Source organism: Podarcis muralis, chromosome 4, assembly GCF_964188315.1.
Source record: "Podarcis muralis chromosome 4, rPodMur119.hap1.1, whole genome shotgun sequence".
Taxonomy (NCBI): Eukaryota; Metazoa; Chordata; class Lepidosauria; order Squamata; family Lacertidae; genus Podarcis; species Podarcis muralis.
The window spans coordinates 29,053,523-29,071,858 of record NC_135658.1 but is presented as its reverse complement, the minus strand read 5'-3'; the positions used below and the strand labels follow the sequence as shown (position 1 = coordinate 29,071,858).

The following is an 18,336-nucleotide window of genomic DNA, read 5'->3' as shown; positions in this document are numbered from 1 at the left end:
AGAAGGCACCACGTTATTTTTCAGTAGCCTGGCCTCAGTTTCCAAACAGTCTCTCAATCACCCGAGTTCACTAGCAGCATCTGAGATCCCTTACAGAAGCTCTACCTTCTGCTTGGGTGGCTGCCACTGCAGCTTTTGCCTTACATGGAATTGCAAAGGTTTAGTCGCTTGCCAGAAAGAGGCTGCTGATGTTTCCCACCAGGTCGCAGGATGAGAAATTACAGATGCTGTAATCAGAAGCTGAAACATTCAGGGAAGGAATGGGTAGCATTTACAGCCCTTATGTATCATTCATTACAGCCCTTATGAAACATTCTTTCCCAACCAGCTGCAGTGTTCAACAGAACCACACGTACCAGCAGGCATGTATTGCTCAAGTGCATGCCAATAAACATGAGTGCAGCGGCAGGTGGATGTATTTGGAAGGGAAAATAGGTGGGAAGGATTAAGCACCCTTCCTGACTGCCAATTGTCATCTGCAATACTCCCCATCAGATTAGCATGGTAGGAAAAACATGGGATTAGGGGACTCAGATTTGCTTTATAACACGGGTGTCAAACACAAGGCCCGCGGGCCGAATCCGGCCCGCCAGACCTCGTCATGTGGCCTGTGTAGCCGCCAGCCCGGCCTGCCCACTTCCCCCTGCGAGGCGGCGCGCTGTGGGCGGGGCTGGAAGGCGGGCAGTGGAGAAAGCGAAGGCGCTCCCTTCCCGCGCCGCTACTCGGCCGGCCTGAGAGAAAATTTTTGAGGCGGCGGCGGCCTTCGTCCAGGGTCGGGGGGCCATGGCGGGACTTTGCCCTCCCGGCGGCCTGGAGCATCTGGTGCTGGGGCAGCTGCGGGACCCGCCGGGCAGCAGCGGAGTTGTCGGCGCTTCTCCTCCTCTTCCTCCTTCGTCTTGCTCGCCGTCGCTGCCGCTCTCGTCTTGCTCGAGGCAGGCCTGGAGCCGGGATGGTGCACCGCCTGTGAGGTGAGTCGCCGCCCGGCCGGGCCCTTCCGTTGCCCTTCCCGGCTTGCATCTCTCCTGTTTCACCTTATTACTTTTATGTTACTCGCGAGTCTTCTGCTCTGAAGACAGATGCAAATAATCCGTTCAGCTCCTCTGCAATCTCCTTTCCCACCTTTAGCACACCTTTGATTCCCTTGTTGGCCAAAGGCTCTACCACGGACATGTCCAAAAAGTCCATTTCGAGGGCCTAATCCAGCCCCTTCGGCAGTTTATGGGGTAAAATTCTCAAAAAAAACCTCAACCCCTAAAAAAAAAAAAAAACGCTCAACAATTTCAATCCTAAAAAAAGCGCAACAACTTTGGTTGGCCCTCACGGCCCTTCACTTCATCAAATCTGGCCCTCCTTGAAAAAAGTTTGGGCACCACTGCTTTATAATATATAGGTCTTGTGCCCTCTTGTTTTTCAGCAGATCCAGTGAGCTTTCGGGAATGCAAGCCACAGGTCCACTGTAACTGGAAGGAGAATCTATCCCGCCACCCACCAATAACTTATTGTTGATTTTAAAGGATTTAGGGTTCTGAAGGGTGGTAAGCACAAATTCAGCTAGAATTCACTCATTTCTGCAGCCAAAAATCACCATTGTTTATGCATCACTTTTGGAATGTTCAGAGCTCTTCACTTAGGTTATCTCAGGAATACTTACATCAACCCTGTGGGCAGGTTACTATTTTTACCTTCATATTGCAATTGTGGGCATAGGCCAAAGACAGCGGTTTGCCATCTATCAAGTTTACAGAAATGGAAATATTTTCATTCATTTGTTTAGGGCAAAACAAAAACAAAAACATTCACGGATACAAAAGAAAACCTAACAATAGAACAGAAAAGGAAGAAGAAATCCCCAACAGACTACCCTACATTTATACCTACAATATGAAACAAAGAAACTATAATTAATTAAATCAGATCCATAAATATATTTGCCTTTGTTCCTGAAAGCCTTGAGTGGGTCCCATTTTTGCTCAGATTGATGGATTCTTTGTTGTCTTTGTCTTACCCACAGCGTCCAAATTATACTTGGTTACCAATTCCCATAATTTGATAAACTGCTGTTTTGAGCAAGGGATTTTTTTTTCCTTTTCCAAAATTTACCATTTAGCATCCTGGCTGCCAATATCATATAAATGAGTAGTGACAGAATTTAAACCAAAGGCGTTCATACCTCAGGTTTTTAGCCATTCTTCTGCACTGACTCCATATTCTTTACATAGTGGCAGTGGGGGGGGGGGGGAGAGAGATAGGAGTATGCTGTTGAAGGCAGCAATCCACAATTCACAAAAATCGACAATAAAATCTGGGGGGGAAATAAGGGGAAGTAGGCTATACTCAGAGCTCAAGAATTATGTGTTTCAGCATGGTTTAAATTGTCGCGTTGTCTACGTACAGAATAATTCTGCTTACACTGGAATTTTATTTTTAACTCGCTGGCAATAAAGAGAGGTGCTCAATGTACTTTGAGAGAGGAATGATTTAGCACTTCTTTGCATGGCCCTTAAGGGAAAGAGATCATAACAGAGCAATAACAAAGAAGTTTACTGGCAGGTAAAAGGAAAGAAGACAGTTGCCTGAGAGGATTTACAGTAAAGGCCCTATTTATTTAAAGTAGGTGGCATTTTCTTTGACTCTGTGAGCAGGATCAGCATAAGGATTTCACTTGCAATGCCACTTATAAATAGTGCAATAAACACTTCCCAGAGCCTCATTTTATCAGGGAAATTCCAAATCCATACACTAACTGAGCCTTACAAGTTGCTATGTGAGCTTTGTAAATATTTTATGTCAGTTTTAGGCTCAAGGGCAAATATCTCTTTTGCTCTGCACTTGTGAAGAACTGTAGACTGAAAAACACGGGCTATAAAATATAAGAACATCTTTCATATTCACCTGCAATCCTTCGTGGACTAGTGCTAATTATTTTAATAAAGCTGACAGCCTCACCCGTACATTGTGAGCACATCGGTCCATACTTCCCTGATCTAAATTTTCTTTTGATTTTTGCAAAGGGTTCCCTCAAAGCAGCCACCCATTCTGCCCTAAGTTCAAAAAATAGCTTAGGAGCCTTAGGTCAGTTCTTAGGCTCAATTAAACTTCAATTAGCAAGCCTTCATCTTTGAGTTATGACAAGTATGTGTTGTGCATGCATCCAGTCATAGATTCCACTTTGAATTATTATTAATATTATTGCTACTACAGTGGTACCTCGGGTTAAGAACTTAATTCATTCTGGAGGTCCGTTCTTAACCTGAAACTGTTCTTAACCTGAAGCAACACTTTAGCAAATGTGGCCTCGCACTGCCGCCACCTGATTTCTGTTCTCATCCTGAAGCAAAGTTCTTAACCCGAGGTACTATTTCTGGGTTAGCGGAGTCTGTAACCTGAAGCATCTGTAACCCAAGGTACCACTTTCTTATTATTTACTACTTACATGCCAGAATGGCTTCTAAACAGTTTACAAGTATAAAATCAATCATAAAGTTCATACAGAGTTAAAACACAATGAAACAGTTGCATCAAAACTTTAAAACATTCATAATGTAAAAATGCAATAAAACAAGCCCGTTAAAACAATTAGATCAATGAAACAATTAAAACAATTAGATCACAGGTGCAAGTTCAAGGCTAACAGGTGTGTCTTCAAGAACTGGAGGAATGCCAAAACTGATGGGACCTTTCATATTTCAGCCAGGAGGGTATTCCGCAACACTGGTGCCACATAGATACAGGGCATGGCGCCATTAGCAGCTGCCATCTTTCTCTAAACGACTGTACTCCGTAAGGTCTTTAATTTCACACTTGGGAGGGATGCCAGCTAGGCCATTAAAAACCACAGTGCTTCATGCGCTGCTTTTGGCCTGGCACAGTCCCCAGATGTGTTCACCAGAAACACAGTGCTGATTCTCTGACCTGGCTGTTGCCTCTCCCAGTATCAAATGAGCTTTCATACTGAGAGGGGTATTTAGCAGGCCATATTCAGAGTGAGTGGTACTGGGCCACTTCCTAGCTGGCGCAGAAAGAGGCAACTGGATATCAACACAGCTCTGCTATATTCCAGAGCTTAGGGTGAGGAAACAAGCTGGGAGAAGGCTCAAACGTGGAGTGTAGGAAAAATCCAGTCAAATACAGTCGAACACTGAGTTTACCTAGTAGCAGTGAAGGTAGCAAAGCTTTGCTGACTGTTGCATCCTCACTGTGCTGTCTGGCAAAGCTTTTCTCAGTAGTGTGTTGCCTCTTAAAGTCTGGCCTAAAGCAGCTAGTAGAACAGACAGCATACCCTCCAAGCACCCCAATTTTCTAGGGACAGACTCGTGAAAGCCATCCCAGCTTCTGATTTAATCCCGGAATGTCTCTATTTCCCCCTCCAGTGCCATTGCTTCCAAACTGGAAAAATCCAGTCAAATACAGTCGAACGCTGAGTTTACCTAGTGGCAGTGAAGGTAGCAAAGCTTTGCTGACTGTTGCATCCTCACTGTGCTGTCTGGCAAAGCTTTTCTCAGTAGTGTGTTGCCTCTTAAAGTCTGGCCCAATGCAGCTAGTAGAACAGACAGCATACCCTCCAAGCACCCCAATTTTCTAGGGACAGAATCGTGAAAGCCATTCCAGCTTCTGATTTAATCCCGGAATGTCTCTATTTCCCCCTCCAGTGCCACTGCTTCCAAACTCGGGGAGGATGATGGACTGGCACTTGTCCTGAGTGGGGGCAGCGGCAAGGAAGCATCTTGTTGCCTCTCCATGAGAGCCAGTGTGGTGTAGTGGTTAAGAGCAGTGGACTCGTAATCTGGTGAACCGGGTTCGCTTCCCTGCTCCTCCACATGCAGCTGCTGGGTGACCTTGGGCTAGTCACACTTCTCTGAAGTCTCTCAGCCCCACTCACCTCACAGAGTGTTTGTTGTGGGGGAGGAAGGGAAAGGAGATTGTAAGACCAGTCTGCATAGGACTTAAGCAAGCCGCTTTTGATACCAGACATTTGCACCAGGGTGCTCTGTACAAACTTAGAAACACACCGAATAGGTTGGCTGGAAAACATATCATGCCAACATTTTCAACTTGTGTTTAGCCAAGTATCCTAATGACATAAAGGCCACTTTTAAGAAACAAAAACAAAGCAGGTTCATAGTTTCTTTAATCAGAGGCTTGGGTACCATTGTCTGTAGCCTGAACCGAAGATGCATGATATCATTACTAATTCAAATTGAAAACACAGCTGGGCTGGGGAGCCAGAGGAAGTATGGTTCGGAAGTGGAGCATTTGTGTGAGTCATGACATGTAAATGTGCGTGGCAAGTCATTCCTGATAATGTCCAGCCAAACCACAGTGTTGATGTTGGAAGATTTGGCGTGGGAACTACAAGTATAATCCTGACTCCCCACCCCCACCCCCCGTCCCACAACTTCTTGGCATTTTATTTGTATTTACTTTTACATTAACTTGGTTTTCTCAGATGCTCTCTCTTTTCATTTCCTCTGACTTTATTTATTTAACTCTTGTTATTAGAACAAAGGACCCTAAGGACGTTAGTGTTCTATATAGAAGCTGAAACAGTATTTTCCACATAGCATCTCCTGTTTTCTGCATGAAAGGAAAAATTCTGTTTTTCGCCAGGAAGACTTAAGTTCTTCTTGATGATCTCAGACATCTTGCGTTGATCCTTTTCCATCTTGGCAATTAAATGCACGTAACTTTATTCTTACTAGTTGTCTTTGTGGCATCAGTTGTAGAATAGGTTTTTTTTTTTAATGCCCTAATACTAGGATCTCTAACACAGCACTCTTGGGCACCTTCTTCCTCTTCCTCTTCCTCCTCCTCCTCAGCAATCACTTGTAGCCAAGTAAGATTGTCTTCCATGAATATGGTCTTAACAGTGTGACTGTCCATGACACCTGCCAAAGTTCTCTATTCCTTGCAACTGTTTTGTTTAAAAGGTGTTTTTGGCTTTTGGGGGGAGGCTGTTTGAGAGTGGGTTGCTAGTTTGGGGAGAAGTTTGGGTTTTTTTACTGTGCTTTCCGGCAGGGGAGGAGGGTCTGCAGATTGCCAGTTTTTCTTCTGCAATATTACATTATTTTGAGTACATGCAACAGTTTCTTAGATTTTGAAAAGTGCTCAGAAGCTTGGAACCTCAGCCTTAATAGAGAAAACATTTTTCAATTTTGGTAAGTTTGGTTTTGTTCTTTTCCATCAACTTTAGTAAAACCTCTATTTATTTTTAAAGAACTATCTTCTAATCCTATATCAACCAGGTGATGTGGTTTTTTAAAAAATATATTAACTGTGACATGCAAAAAATATATATATTGAAAAGTAAACACAATTTTTAGGGTGGAATTCAGCATAGTGCTAATAAGATCATTCCATTGGGCAAGCAATGTCCACTTTCCTCCCCCATTTTCTGTTTCGGACTTTTCCAGACCCTCCAGAGCACATTTGCAGGAGAAGGGGGAAAGCACAGTTATGCTTTTGGGACCCGGATAGTTGAATCTGGCTTTTAGTGTTGCACAGTGCTAAAGGGTTTCATCCAGGGATTTTGACAACTGGCACAGCTGTTTTTCATTCCTGGCCTCTCCATATGGCCTGTTTATTAAGCATTCTTCCTGATTTGTTTGTACAAAGCTTGCATGGAGCTTGTATTTGATGTCTTCTGGTTATTTAGCTTTCATTCAGATTTGTTTGTGCAGATGCTGCACAACTTCCTGTCAATCAAATGCATGTTGCGTTATACACAGGGCTGCCTCTGAAGATGGTTCGGAAACTTCAGCTGGTGCAGAATTCAATGACCAGGTTGCTCACTGGGGCAAGACAGTTTGAGTATATTACACAGATCCTGGCCCAACTGCACTGGCTACCAATTAGTTTCTGGGTGTAATTCCAAATGCAGTTCTTGACATATAAAGCCTTAAATGGCTCAGGACCACAGTACCTCAAGGACCGCCTCTCCCCATAGAAACTGACCTGGACTCTGCAGTAATCCTTTGAGGCCCTTATTTGTGTGCCTTCTACACGTGAGGTCCAGAGCATGGGTGCCAACTTGAATAAATGGAGGGGAGGTAAGCAGCGTCCCACATAATCACAAGATGTTGTCAGAAGAAAGGAATGCTTAGGAGGAAACCACCAGCACTTCTGCCAGAAGTCACTACTACTGATACTAGCAGTTATCAAGTGACACAAGGAAGCCAATACAGTTTGCATATACACAACATTTTGATTTGAAATCAGTGGAGACTGAGTACCCATTTTTTCTACATAGTCCACATAATCTGTACCTTGCAATAAATTGGAGACAAGTTCATATGGGTGGTGGGTAGAGGAAGATCTATAGAGAACATGGATTGCATGCAAAAGTTCCTAGGAGCTCAAGAGAAAGTAAAGGTCTTCCTCATTACCTACTACCTGTTTATTATTTTTTTACTGGAGAGGCAAAGGATTAAACCTTGGACTTTCTGCATGCAAAGTGTGTGTTATCCTCTCTGGGCTCTCCCCATAGCTGTCAACTTTTCCCTTTTCTTGAGAGGAATCCTATTCGGAATAAGGGAATTTCCCTTAAAAAAAAGGGAAACGTTGACAGCTATGGCTCTCCCCTAGGTTCAACACCTTACTTTACTCCCTCAATTAGGCCCAGAACTGGTAATGGCTTTGATTGACCACCCAAAAAGACAACCACAGTGCTTCTTTAGAAGATGACCAACTACCATTTGCCCCAAACAATTTGAACAGCAAACAAACAAACAAACAAACAAACAAACACAAACAATCTTTATTACGGTCCAGAGACCTAACAAATCATTACAAATCAATACACAATTCATACAGCCTACCTCCAGGTTAATCAAGCATTTTGTTTAGAATATAGGGCTCATTTGTTCTTGCAACCACCGATAAAAACTTCTGCGACATCTGTCACCCCATTGATCGCCAGGGTTGATTCGGCTGATCTGGCTGGCTAGGTGGGTGTCCCCTTCCTCCCTCACCGCTCCATGTGCATCCCTCCCAAAGTTGCGCGCTCAGTGGAAGAGGATGACCATCCCAGATAGAAGGAGTGTACCGTTCTTCGGTCAAGGGTATACGATATGAACAGCAAGTTTTTCTTTCAGAGAGAATTTTTAGAAGGAGGACATAAATTATGATAAGCGCATGCAAAACATACCATTATACAAGTATGTAGGGATGCCACACTCTTGTTGAAAGCAAAACTAGCCATAGAACTGCTAGAAGTGTTGATCACTGGGGCGCGGGGACTGAAAGGAAACCAAAAGAAAATGTTAATAAGGTTATTTAAAAGCATTAGTAGTGAGACAGTGCCTGCCTTCAGGCTTAAAATCTATATAAAAAAATAACACACATGGAAAAATGAATGAGGGGGAAAGAGGCAAACTTGGGCACAAAGTTCTTAAAGTTGCGCTGCCTTTTGCAGCTTGCAAACCGTTTCCTGAAAATGAACGAGTGGTTTTGGCTCAGCCTTGCAATGTCTTCCTTTGTCATTCCCTGGAGAACAACAAATGTAGAACATAATGCAGATGGCGCTGTTGCATGTTGGAGATGGTCAGAAGCACAGTAGTGCAAGGTAGCCTCTCGCATGTATAACTGCCGGGTGTCTTCCAAACTCCAGCTCGGCTCAAGCCACTCGTCTTAATCAAAAAGACAAACCAGAGGGCAGCGCCTTGTACTGCAGCCAAGGTCATAATCTAGAGAAGCTGTCAAGAGAAATCGGGAATTGAAATGAAGCAAAGTGAAGAGTGAGCAGTTGAGTGCAGCAGAAGGACAGGAACGTGCAAGAGAACATAGCAGGCTGTGTCATTTTTCTCAGAGAAATATCTGATCATTCTTTTAAAAAATAATAATAAGATGGATCATTATTTCTAGATACAGTGGTACCTCTGGTTACGTTCTTAATTCGTTCCGGAGGTCCATTCTTAACCTGAAACTGTTCTTAACCTGAAGCACCACTTTAGCTAATGGGGCCTCCTGCTGCCGCCGGTGCGATTTCTGTTCTCATCCTGAGGTAAAGTTCTTAACCCAAGGTACTACTTCCGGGTTAGCAGAGTCTGTAACCTGCAGTGTATGTAACCTGAAGCGTATGTAACCCGAGGTACCACTGTACACACATAAACACATTATGGCTGTGCTGTAAAAATAAAGAAAAAAGTGCAAACCAGTTCCCCAGATAATATTCTGCCGTTTAAAGATCTCCTTTCTATTCATTTCTTTTAAAACATGTATTTCACTGAACATAGTGTATCTCCACCGCTCCAGTACCGCTACTAACATTTGCATCTTTGTTTAAAGGAGCAGCTGACCTTTTATTCCTGCACCACCAATGCTCCCTTCCCTTCTTTATGTGTATCATCTGGCTACCAAAGTACAGTAGCGTAGAAATTCTAGCCTCTGAACTGGTTGTTGGGAGTAAAGCAACAACGCTTGCAATAAGTTGCCTGAACCAGTTAGGGGCAATAGACAGGAAAGCGCTTTATTCTTCCCTGCTGGTTCCTTCTTAAGAAACTACCTTTGTTGGATTGGGTTCCCCACCCCCCAAACGCAAGTTTTGCTTCCATCCTCCTCCTCCTCCTCTTCCAGTCAGCCAGTGTTAGATATTCCTTTTGTTAACCTCATGACTCCATGATGGCCGCATGTCAGCTTGTACTCAGAACAGTTTTTGTTTTAAGTAATAAAGTTGCTTTATTGTCTCAACCAGCAGTTGTACCAGGCTATTTATTTCTGAATTTGGCTGCTCTACACACACACATACACCAGTTGTTTGCGGGAAGTAACTCTGAAAATCAGGGGTGAGGAGCTTGTGGCTGCCCTCAGACCCAGCCACCGCAGGCAAATGATAAGGTGTCAGTTCAGTTGGTTAGAACATGGTCTGATAATGCCAAGGTCACAGGTTTGGTCCCTATAAAGCTGCATATTTCTGCATTGCAGGGGGGTTGGATTAGATAATCCACGGGGTCCCTTCCAACTCTATGATTCTATGATCAGGGAGTTGTAGTCCAGCAATATCTGGAGGGCCACAAGTATCCCATCAGTGCTGATAACATTATATCTGTCTTCAGCTTGCTAGGAACAATCATTTAAAAAAGGTAAAGGACCCCTGACAGTTAAGTCCAGTCACGAACGACTCTGGGGTTGTGGTGCTCATCTCGCTTTACTGGCCAAGGGAGCTGACATTTGTCCGCAGTTTTTCCAGGTCATGTGCCCAGCATGACTAAGCCACTTCTGGCGAAACCAGAGCAGCACACGGAAATGCCATTTACCTTCCCGCCGGAGCGGTACCTATTTATCTACTTGCACTTTGACGTGTTTTCGAACTGCTAGGTTGTCAGGAGCTGGGACCGAACAACAGGAGCTCACCCCATCGTGGGGATTCAAACAGCTGACCTTCTGATCGGCAAGTCCTAGGCTCTGTGGTTTAGACCACAGCACATCCCGGAGCAATCATTTGTTGTTGTTGTTGTTTAGTCATTTAGTCATGTCCGACTCTTCGTGACCCCATGGACCAGAGCACGCCAGGCACTCCTGTCTTCCACCGCCTCCTGCAGTTTGGTCAGGCTCATGTTTGTAGCTTCGAGAACACTATCCAACCATCTCATCCTCTGTCTTCCCCTTCTCCTTGTGCCCTCCATCTTTCCCAACATCAGGGTCTTTTCCAGGGAGTCTTCTCTTCTCATGAGGTGGCCAAAGTATTGGAGCCTCAACTTCACGATCTGTCCTTCCAGTGAGCACTCAGGTCTGATTTCCTTAAGAATGGATGTGACTAAAATTCTGTGACTTCAAAACTATGGAAAAGCTTTTTCCCTGAAGAGGCAAGCTGCCAAGGAGGCTGTGGTAGAAGTTAAGCATCCTTTCTTTCCTGGAAAAATGGAGGTAACAAGATGTTGAATACGATGGACTCCATGTACCCATGGGGTTGCATTTATTTTCAGAAAGATCTCTCCCCCTCCCCCATGCCTTTAGTGCTGTCTGTATTGCAGAAATGTAGTGAGTGAGGAGCATTTCCTGGCGAACAGATAAGGAAAATCGTCACCTGCTTAATTTCTTCAAGCCAGGAAGTTCTTAAAAACACAAGAGCTTTCCTTGGCAGCTGTATCCATTGCAGACCGTCATGTACTGTTCAACATGTCGTTTGTTCTGCAGAAAGCTGCAATGCAAAAATGTGTAGCACCACTGCACTGTACCTCTGCAGCTGTTTTCAGTGCTGTGATACAGGATGCTCTTGACAGGCGTCTTCATATAGCACTGAGATTATGAGACTAAAGTGTAAGGCTCTCCATTGTTGATTTGGCACTGATTGAGACTAAAGTGTACGGCTCTCTGTTGTTCCTCCACCTTTAAGTGGGAATGTGCTGTCAGAAAGAGACAAAAGGCTGGTTTGCAAAAGGGATCCTAAAGGTGTTTGCACATCATTCCTGCTCTCTGGTTTGCTCAGGTGGAGTGAGGTGGGGGGGGGGAATAATCCTGGCTGCTCTCCTCTTTGACTCATAATCAGCCAGTTCATCTGCTGGTCCTTGACTATATTTAACCATTGATTTGGCCACTTATTAGCATATCTATTATTCATCTTCATCTGACCTCTTTGTAAATGTTTTATAAAAGGGCATTTTAATAGTTCCTGTATCCCAGGATTAGCCCTCTTTCTAAATGCCTTGAAATGTGATGGATGTAGGGGAAATTATTTTTCTACATTTTATACCAGTAGTTCTCCTGATTCTTATGTTGGAAGGGACCGCAAATGTCATCTAGTCCAACCTCCTGCAATGCAAGAATCCAAGCTAAAGTAGCAGTTTGTCCCTTTGGGAAAGAAAAGAGCACAGGTCCTCTCTCAGGATTTGATGTGGGGTAGCAGGTCCTCTGCCTTAGAAGAGTGACTTGTTGCCCCCTGCCCTTAAACACTGCCTGTATACTTGTAAATAAAGGAATATTTATTTTTTAAAAACTGCCAGTTATTGCAGACTAAACTCTGCTAGATGGACCAATACTGACTTGGTATAAGACAGCTCCCTATGTGTTATTTCTGGAGAGTCTGTTATTGTATTTTATGTCAGGAAAAGCACTCATAGACAGGTATGTTGTCTCATTTCTTTACATGTCTATCCTTACACACTAGCTACATCGTGACACCTTTGCCCTGTAAAGAGCAAGCCAGAGTACTGTTGGATAGCATCCAGGAACTTGATGACAACTTTAGCAGACTGAAATTGCTAAGGCCAATACTAATGGTTTGTTGTGTTAACACGTGAACACCTGATTTACTTTCCATGTCTTAAAAAAGAAACAACAGGCTTTATTCATCCATTTTTTTAGAAGGAATAACGTAATGATCTGCCATATGCCCTATTTTTCTTAAATTTGTGTGTGTGTGTGTTCTGTTTTTGCTTGTGTATAATATGTTTTATTTGCAGGGTGCATGTGTGTGATGAGCACATTACAGCATAACATCTGCACAAGTTTTCAGTTACAGATGTTATCAAGCCATCCAACAGCACATCTAATTATCCAGGGACTCTTCTTCTTAATGTTATAGATGACTCCGAAGCCTAGCGTCAAAATCAAAATATCTTGGGATACATTATCATATGAGTAATATGTAGGTAATGGGAAAAGCAAGAATATCAATGGGGGGGGGGACTAAAATACAAACAGCTCAGCTACCCTTCCTTGCCTGCTTCCAACTAGAAGGGAGCACCCAACTGGAACTGGTGAGATATAATCAGATTCACAAACTCCATTAAATACTCAAAAGTTTTCTCGGACAGAGACTGCTGTGGGTGCTGATGACTGTGCAACACGTTAGTCCTAGACAGCCTTTTTGCTTCGTAGCATCCGTTCTTAACTTTGCGGGTGTGTCAGAGAGGCATGGAAGGCTCTGTTTGCCCTACAAGTCCTCTATCCCTTTCCAAAATGAATTTTGTGTCATGAGGACTTGCACTCCCGTTTACTCTGCATCCCGTGCTCTCCAAGCCCTGGTTTGGGAAGCAACGACACACAAAGTTAGCCATAATCCGTATCTATCCTGTCATTTCTTATTAAATACTGCATTTTGACACATTTCCCCCCAAACCAGCCTCTATCCAAATTAAGAAAAAGAACAACCAAGCTGCATCTTAAACTGGTAGATGGCTACGCAGCCAAAGTCATAAAAGTGTTCTCATTTTACAGATCAGATCGTGATTCAGTGCTGAAAGAAACACTATGACCCCAAAGCCAGAGGAAGGACTATGAATATTTCAGATTCTCCATATAACCAGGGGGTGGGGACTGGTTTAATTAGGCCTGGCAGGGGTTCCAATTGGACCTGTCAGACTGTTGCCCACAAAATACACCCACCTGTCCAACACCTGATGTCATATATGATGTCAGGTGGAGGCAGATAGGGACATGGCTATGAAAGAACAACCAGACACCAACCACCATTTGATTTCCTATGCACTGCAAACAGCCATTAAGTCTGATAAGTGCTTCTTTATTTGACCATGCATCAAAAGAATGTGACAACGATAGTCTTATAACGCTACCTGGTACACATCTGTGCAAAGAGAGAGACTTGTATACAAGCCAATCTTTCAAATCTACAGCAATAAGCCTGCCTCAGGATGTGAATTGTACCTAGCAACATAAAAAGCAAAAAATAAAAAAAATAAAAAAATGAGATGCTGAATCATTTGTTTGCAAAGTGCTCTAAATTTGCTTTACAAACATCATCATTCTAAATTGTGCCAGATCCAGTTAAATAAAATGAATGGTTCATGTTTTTAATTCACATAGGACAGACTGGGGGTGTGTGGTGGGAATCTAATGTTCCCTCGGAAATTGTTTTTAAATTGCCTCCAACACTTTTCAAACGCAGGAAGGGTTGCCAAAATGAACTGGTACCTTTTGCTCCTGGGAGAAGCAACTGAGCGAGTGAATGGTTTTTATAGCACTCTGCAATGCAGACAAACGTAGCTTTAGAACTTCTATAGCAAAGCTGAACGACCTTCTGTGCTTTTCATCAGTGTTTCTATTCTAGGCAGGCACTGCACAGGCCATCTCAATTGTTTTGTGGGATTATATACGTTTTAAGTGATTGAAGTGGTGCATTTGAAAGCAGACTAAAGACTTCCTGAATCTCTTTGGGTAACCCTTTTTTGCAAGGTTGATATTCCTAGGGATGGCAGCTATTGCAAACAAGATAACCAAGAAGAAAGCAAGGAGGAACTTGTGTAGCAATTTTGCATCTTACTGAGTTTAACCAAAATGTGAGGCAAATATCTTCAATCATTGCTACTTCATCCGCTAATTCATCCAGATGGTGTCAGATCTATCTGGCCAGGCAGACTTAATTGTCAGATACACCTCATGTTTTCCTGATTTAAATCATGTCCCAAAACTGCTGTTAGCCACGGGGAAGCCTATAAGTTCCAGGGGTCTCCACCCTTTTGGGGCCTGTGTGAATATCTGGAATTTTATATTTATGATTATATATGATTATATATTTTGATTATATGTTGATATATACAGTGGTACCTCGGGTTACATACACTTCAGGTTACAGACTCTGCTAACCCAGAAATAGTACCTCGGGTTAAGAACTTTGCTTCAGGATGAGAATAGAAACTGTGCTCCGGCGGTGCGGCGGCAGCAGGAGGCCCCATTAGCTAAAGTGGTGCTTCAGGTTAAGAACAGTTTCAGGTTAAGAACAGACCTCCGGAACGAATTAAGTACTTAACCCGAGGTACCACTGTATCATATATTTTGTGGCTTCATATTTTGATTTTGTTCTGTGAACTGCCCTGAGGCCTCCGGTTATAGGACAGCATATAAATTAATTAATAATAATAATAATAATAATATTGAAAGAATGTCATGGCCCCCATCTCCTCTTTATTACACACCCATGAGAGACATCAAGAAAGCACGCACACTTTGCTTTTCTATGAGGTTTGGGTAAAAGTGGAATCTAGTAGAATTACAACAGATCCTCTGGAATTTGCATGATTATACATCCTACAACTGCTGTCAAATAAAAGCTTACATTAGTAGACTGCACAGAGGTGGGCGGAATCATAGGTGCTCTACTTGACAGCACCACAAAAACATCAATCGAAAGCACACCTGGTAATGATTTTTACGTGGGACGACAACCAAACCATCAACAAATCGCACAACTCATCTGCAGGCATCTGGAAATCTCTGAATCTGTGATTTTTACAGTTCTGTGATTTGAAGTTGGCAGGAGAGGACCCATTTTAAATGATGCAATTTCAAGAGGTTCAGTTTTATGGGATTCAACTTGCATGCATGCCTTGTATATCACCTTCTCTCCCTCTGAATCCTGTGGCATCCTACTTTCTCCCTCTGGCTGCTCTGTTCCACAAACAGTATCCCGGGTCACTTCCATCTCTGCCTAACTCAATCACTTTCCCAATCACTGCTCAGGAGCCTTGAAAAGAGAAAACTGCTCTTCCAGGTTTCTCCTTTGTCTCTGTGTACTTAGAGGCTTTGTGGGCAGCAGCAGAATTCAAGGGCACCACTGATCTCATGGGCACTAGGTTGGCAACCAGAGGTTTGGTACTCAGACTTTGGCAAACCTAGGAAATCAGAGTATTGGCCTGAGACAATTTTATGCAAAGCTAAGGGAAACAACTGTTATTTTCTTATTCAGGTAAATCAGGAGTAACTCAGCTGTGGTCAGAGCTTCCAAATCTCAGCAAGAAAGAAAACGGAATTAAGAATTTTAAAATTTGCTTGGCTGCTGCTTATTTTTTTAACTGCCATAAGCAAATTAGACAGTGCAACCCTATACACGTTTATTTGAAAGTAAGACCTTTTGGACTCAGTGAGATTTGCTTCTGAGTAAATAAACATATATAGGGACACGGGTGGCACTGTGGTCTAAACCACAGAGCCTAGGGCTTGCCGATCAGAAGGTCAGCGGTTCAAATCCCCGCGACGAGGTGAGCTCCCGTTACTCAGTCCCTGCTCCTGCCCACCTAGCAGTTTGAAAGCACATCAGAGTGCAAGTAGATAAATAGGTACCGCTCTGGCGGGAAGGTACGGCGTTTCTGTGCCCTGCTCTGGTTTGCCAGAAGCGGCTAAGTCATGCTGGCCACATGACCTGGAAGCTGTCTGTAGACAAATGCCTGCTCCCTTGGCCTATAGAACAAGATGAGCGCCGCAACCCCAGAGTTGTCCGTGACTGGACCTAATGGTCAGGGGTACCTTTACCTTTAAATAAACATATTATTGCAATATAATAATATATTTACTACTGTTGGTACTCTTAGTACTGTTTTGACATGTCCTGTAAAAGCACTAAATCTAAATTCTTGTGTGTGCCATTATTAGTCATATTTGCAGATACTGTCAGGTTTTTCCCCACTCAGTTGGGGTCATGCTCATTCATAGTTTCTATGGCTCAGGCTGATGCTTTCCATTCAGCTTAGATAAATTGCTGTCCTAGTGTTCCACGAGTGCCATTTCCTATAAGACATTATTTCTATAAATTACTTTTCATCTGTCAGGTTTTGTGTTCCCATTTGGAATTGGTCAAGAGACATAACTGTATTTTTTGTTGATACAATTTCACAAAAAGAACCAGAAATCGTAGGAGGCAGAGCTGGATGATGGGGGCTGACACACGCTCGAAGAGAACTAAGACAACTGTGGCACATATTTATGTAATTTCAAAACTGCTTGTTCTGCGTCAATATTTCCATGGAAATTTTAAAATCACAAGCCTTATTATGACAAAATAAAACCCCAACAGTTTATCCATGGAACTATCAGGGCTTTTTATCAGCCAGAACTCAACGAAACTCAGTTCCAGCATCTCTCAGGTAGACGCCATTGCCATTCTAAGAGAACAAGGGAGGTGTTCATGGTGAGTTCTGGCCCCCTCCTTTTCTAGAAAAATACCACTGGGCACTATGGAAGTTGAAGGTGATCAGATCACTCTATTAGCCACATCACTCAAACATTGTAGAGCAGACCATAAAAACGAGTGTGCCTAATGTGCAGTAAATCATTCAGAGAAGACATCTTGATTTAAAATAAAAAATAAAAAATCAGAGCCCCTAATACTTGAGAAGACAACTTGATTTAAAATAAAAAATAAAAAATCTGAGCCCCTAATACTTGAGAAATGTTTCACATTCCTAGGCACCAGATATTATAGGTGCCAGCCCCATGAAGGGACAAAAAGGTTAGTGTTCTCAGGCGCTAGCATCAAATGTTTTGAGTGCTCAGGGATTTACCTACATAAGGAGACATTGAGAACGCTGTGTTATTGGAAGAACTAACATCACCAAATTCCACACACATGAGCTCTAGCCATTTCACCTGTACACTTGTATATACAGTCTGCCTCACAATATTCAACTGTATTGTCCCTCAGCATTTTAAAGTTGGCTCTTTTTTTATCTGACACACTGTCTTTGTTTCGGTGTTTTAACATAAATTAGTGTTTTAGTACTGTTCGTGGTGTAAGCCACCTTAGGGATCTCAGCAGCCAGAAGGAAAAAAGGGACATAAGTATTTCAAATGAGTAAATATCTGTTTACAACTATAGGTCGAGCCCTTAATTAAAACCATTTTTGGCAGCCATCTGTGAGTTCACAAAAAAATCTTTATCAGTACCTGTTGCATTAGAGTCGGTCAGACAACGATGGTGATATCTCAGAATTTAATATCCTCTTTTACTTTGGGTGCTTCTGCTATTTTGAAAGGAAACAAAATGTTTTGCCAACTAAGAAATGTAATTCTTTCTTGCAGATGCTGTCTCAGGAGTTGAACAGAGAAAAAGCAGGTAGGTCACTCGTTGTTATTATATATAGTTCACATGTCACACTAAACTATAGTCAATTGTTTGTTGTGAATGCAGAGGTTGCTCCCACTTTGCTCTTCCCCCTGCACAAAGAGGAGCAACAAACCACGATCCCTGGTTTAGCATCACAGGTGTCTTCTAAATCTCAGGTAGTTGTTTATCTCTTTGACATCTGATGGGAGGGCGCTCCACAGGGCGGGCGCCACTACCAAGAAGGCCCTCTTCCTGGTTCCCTGTTGCTTTGCTTCTCGCAATGAGGGAACCACCAGAAGACCCTCGGCGCTGGACCTCAGTGTCCGGGCAGAACGATGGGGGTGGTAACTCATGATGAACCATTCTACTGCTCATGAATTATTTCCATGTACTTTTTAGGAGGGAATATAGGAGTGCATGGTAAAAGAGTGGGTACCAGGCATTTTGAAGTGGCTTGCCATCTGTGCATGGGTGCAACTGCTGCAGTTCTGGACAGGCTTGTTCTGGTTTATATTTTATATTTTATTCATTACCAACCCCCAACCCCCCCCCCCCCATTTCTCTCA

The 18,336-nt window shown here is 43.1% G+C and overlaps 1 protein-coding gene across 2 annotated transcripts in view; it reads left to right on the top strand.

Annotated features, from left to right (window-relative positions):
* Window positions 1-18,336, top strand: part of STARD13 (StAR related lipid transfer domain containing 13) — a 218,240-nt gene that overhangs the window by 45,233 nt on the left and 154,671 nt on the right. For both annotated transcript variants that reach the window (XM_077927137.1, XM_077927138.1), the window contains exon 3: window positions 17,746-17,779. In XM_077927137.1, coding sequence (XP_077783263.1) covers window positions 17,746-17,779 — 34 coding nt within the window. The remainder of the gene's footprint in view (window positions 1-17,745; window positions 17,780-18,336) is intronic.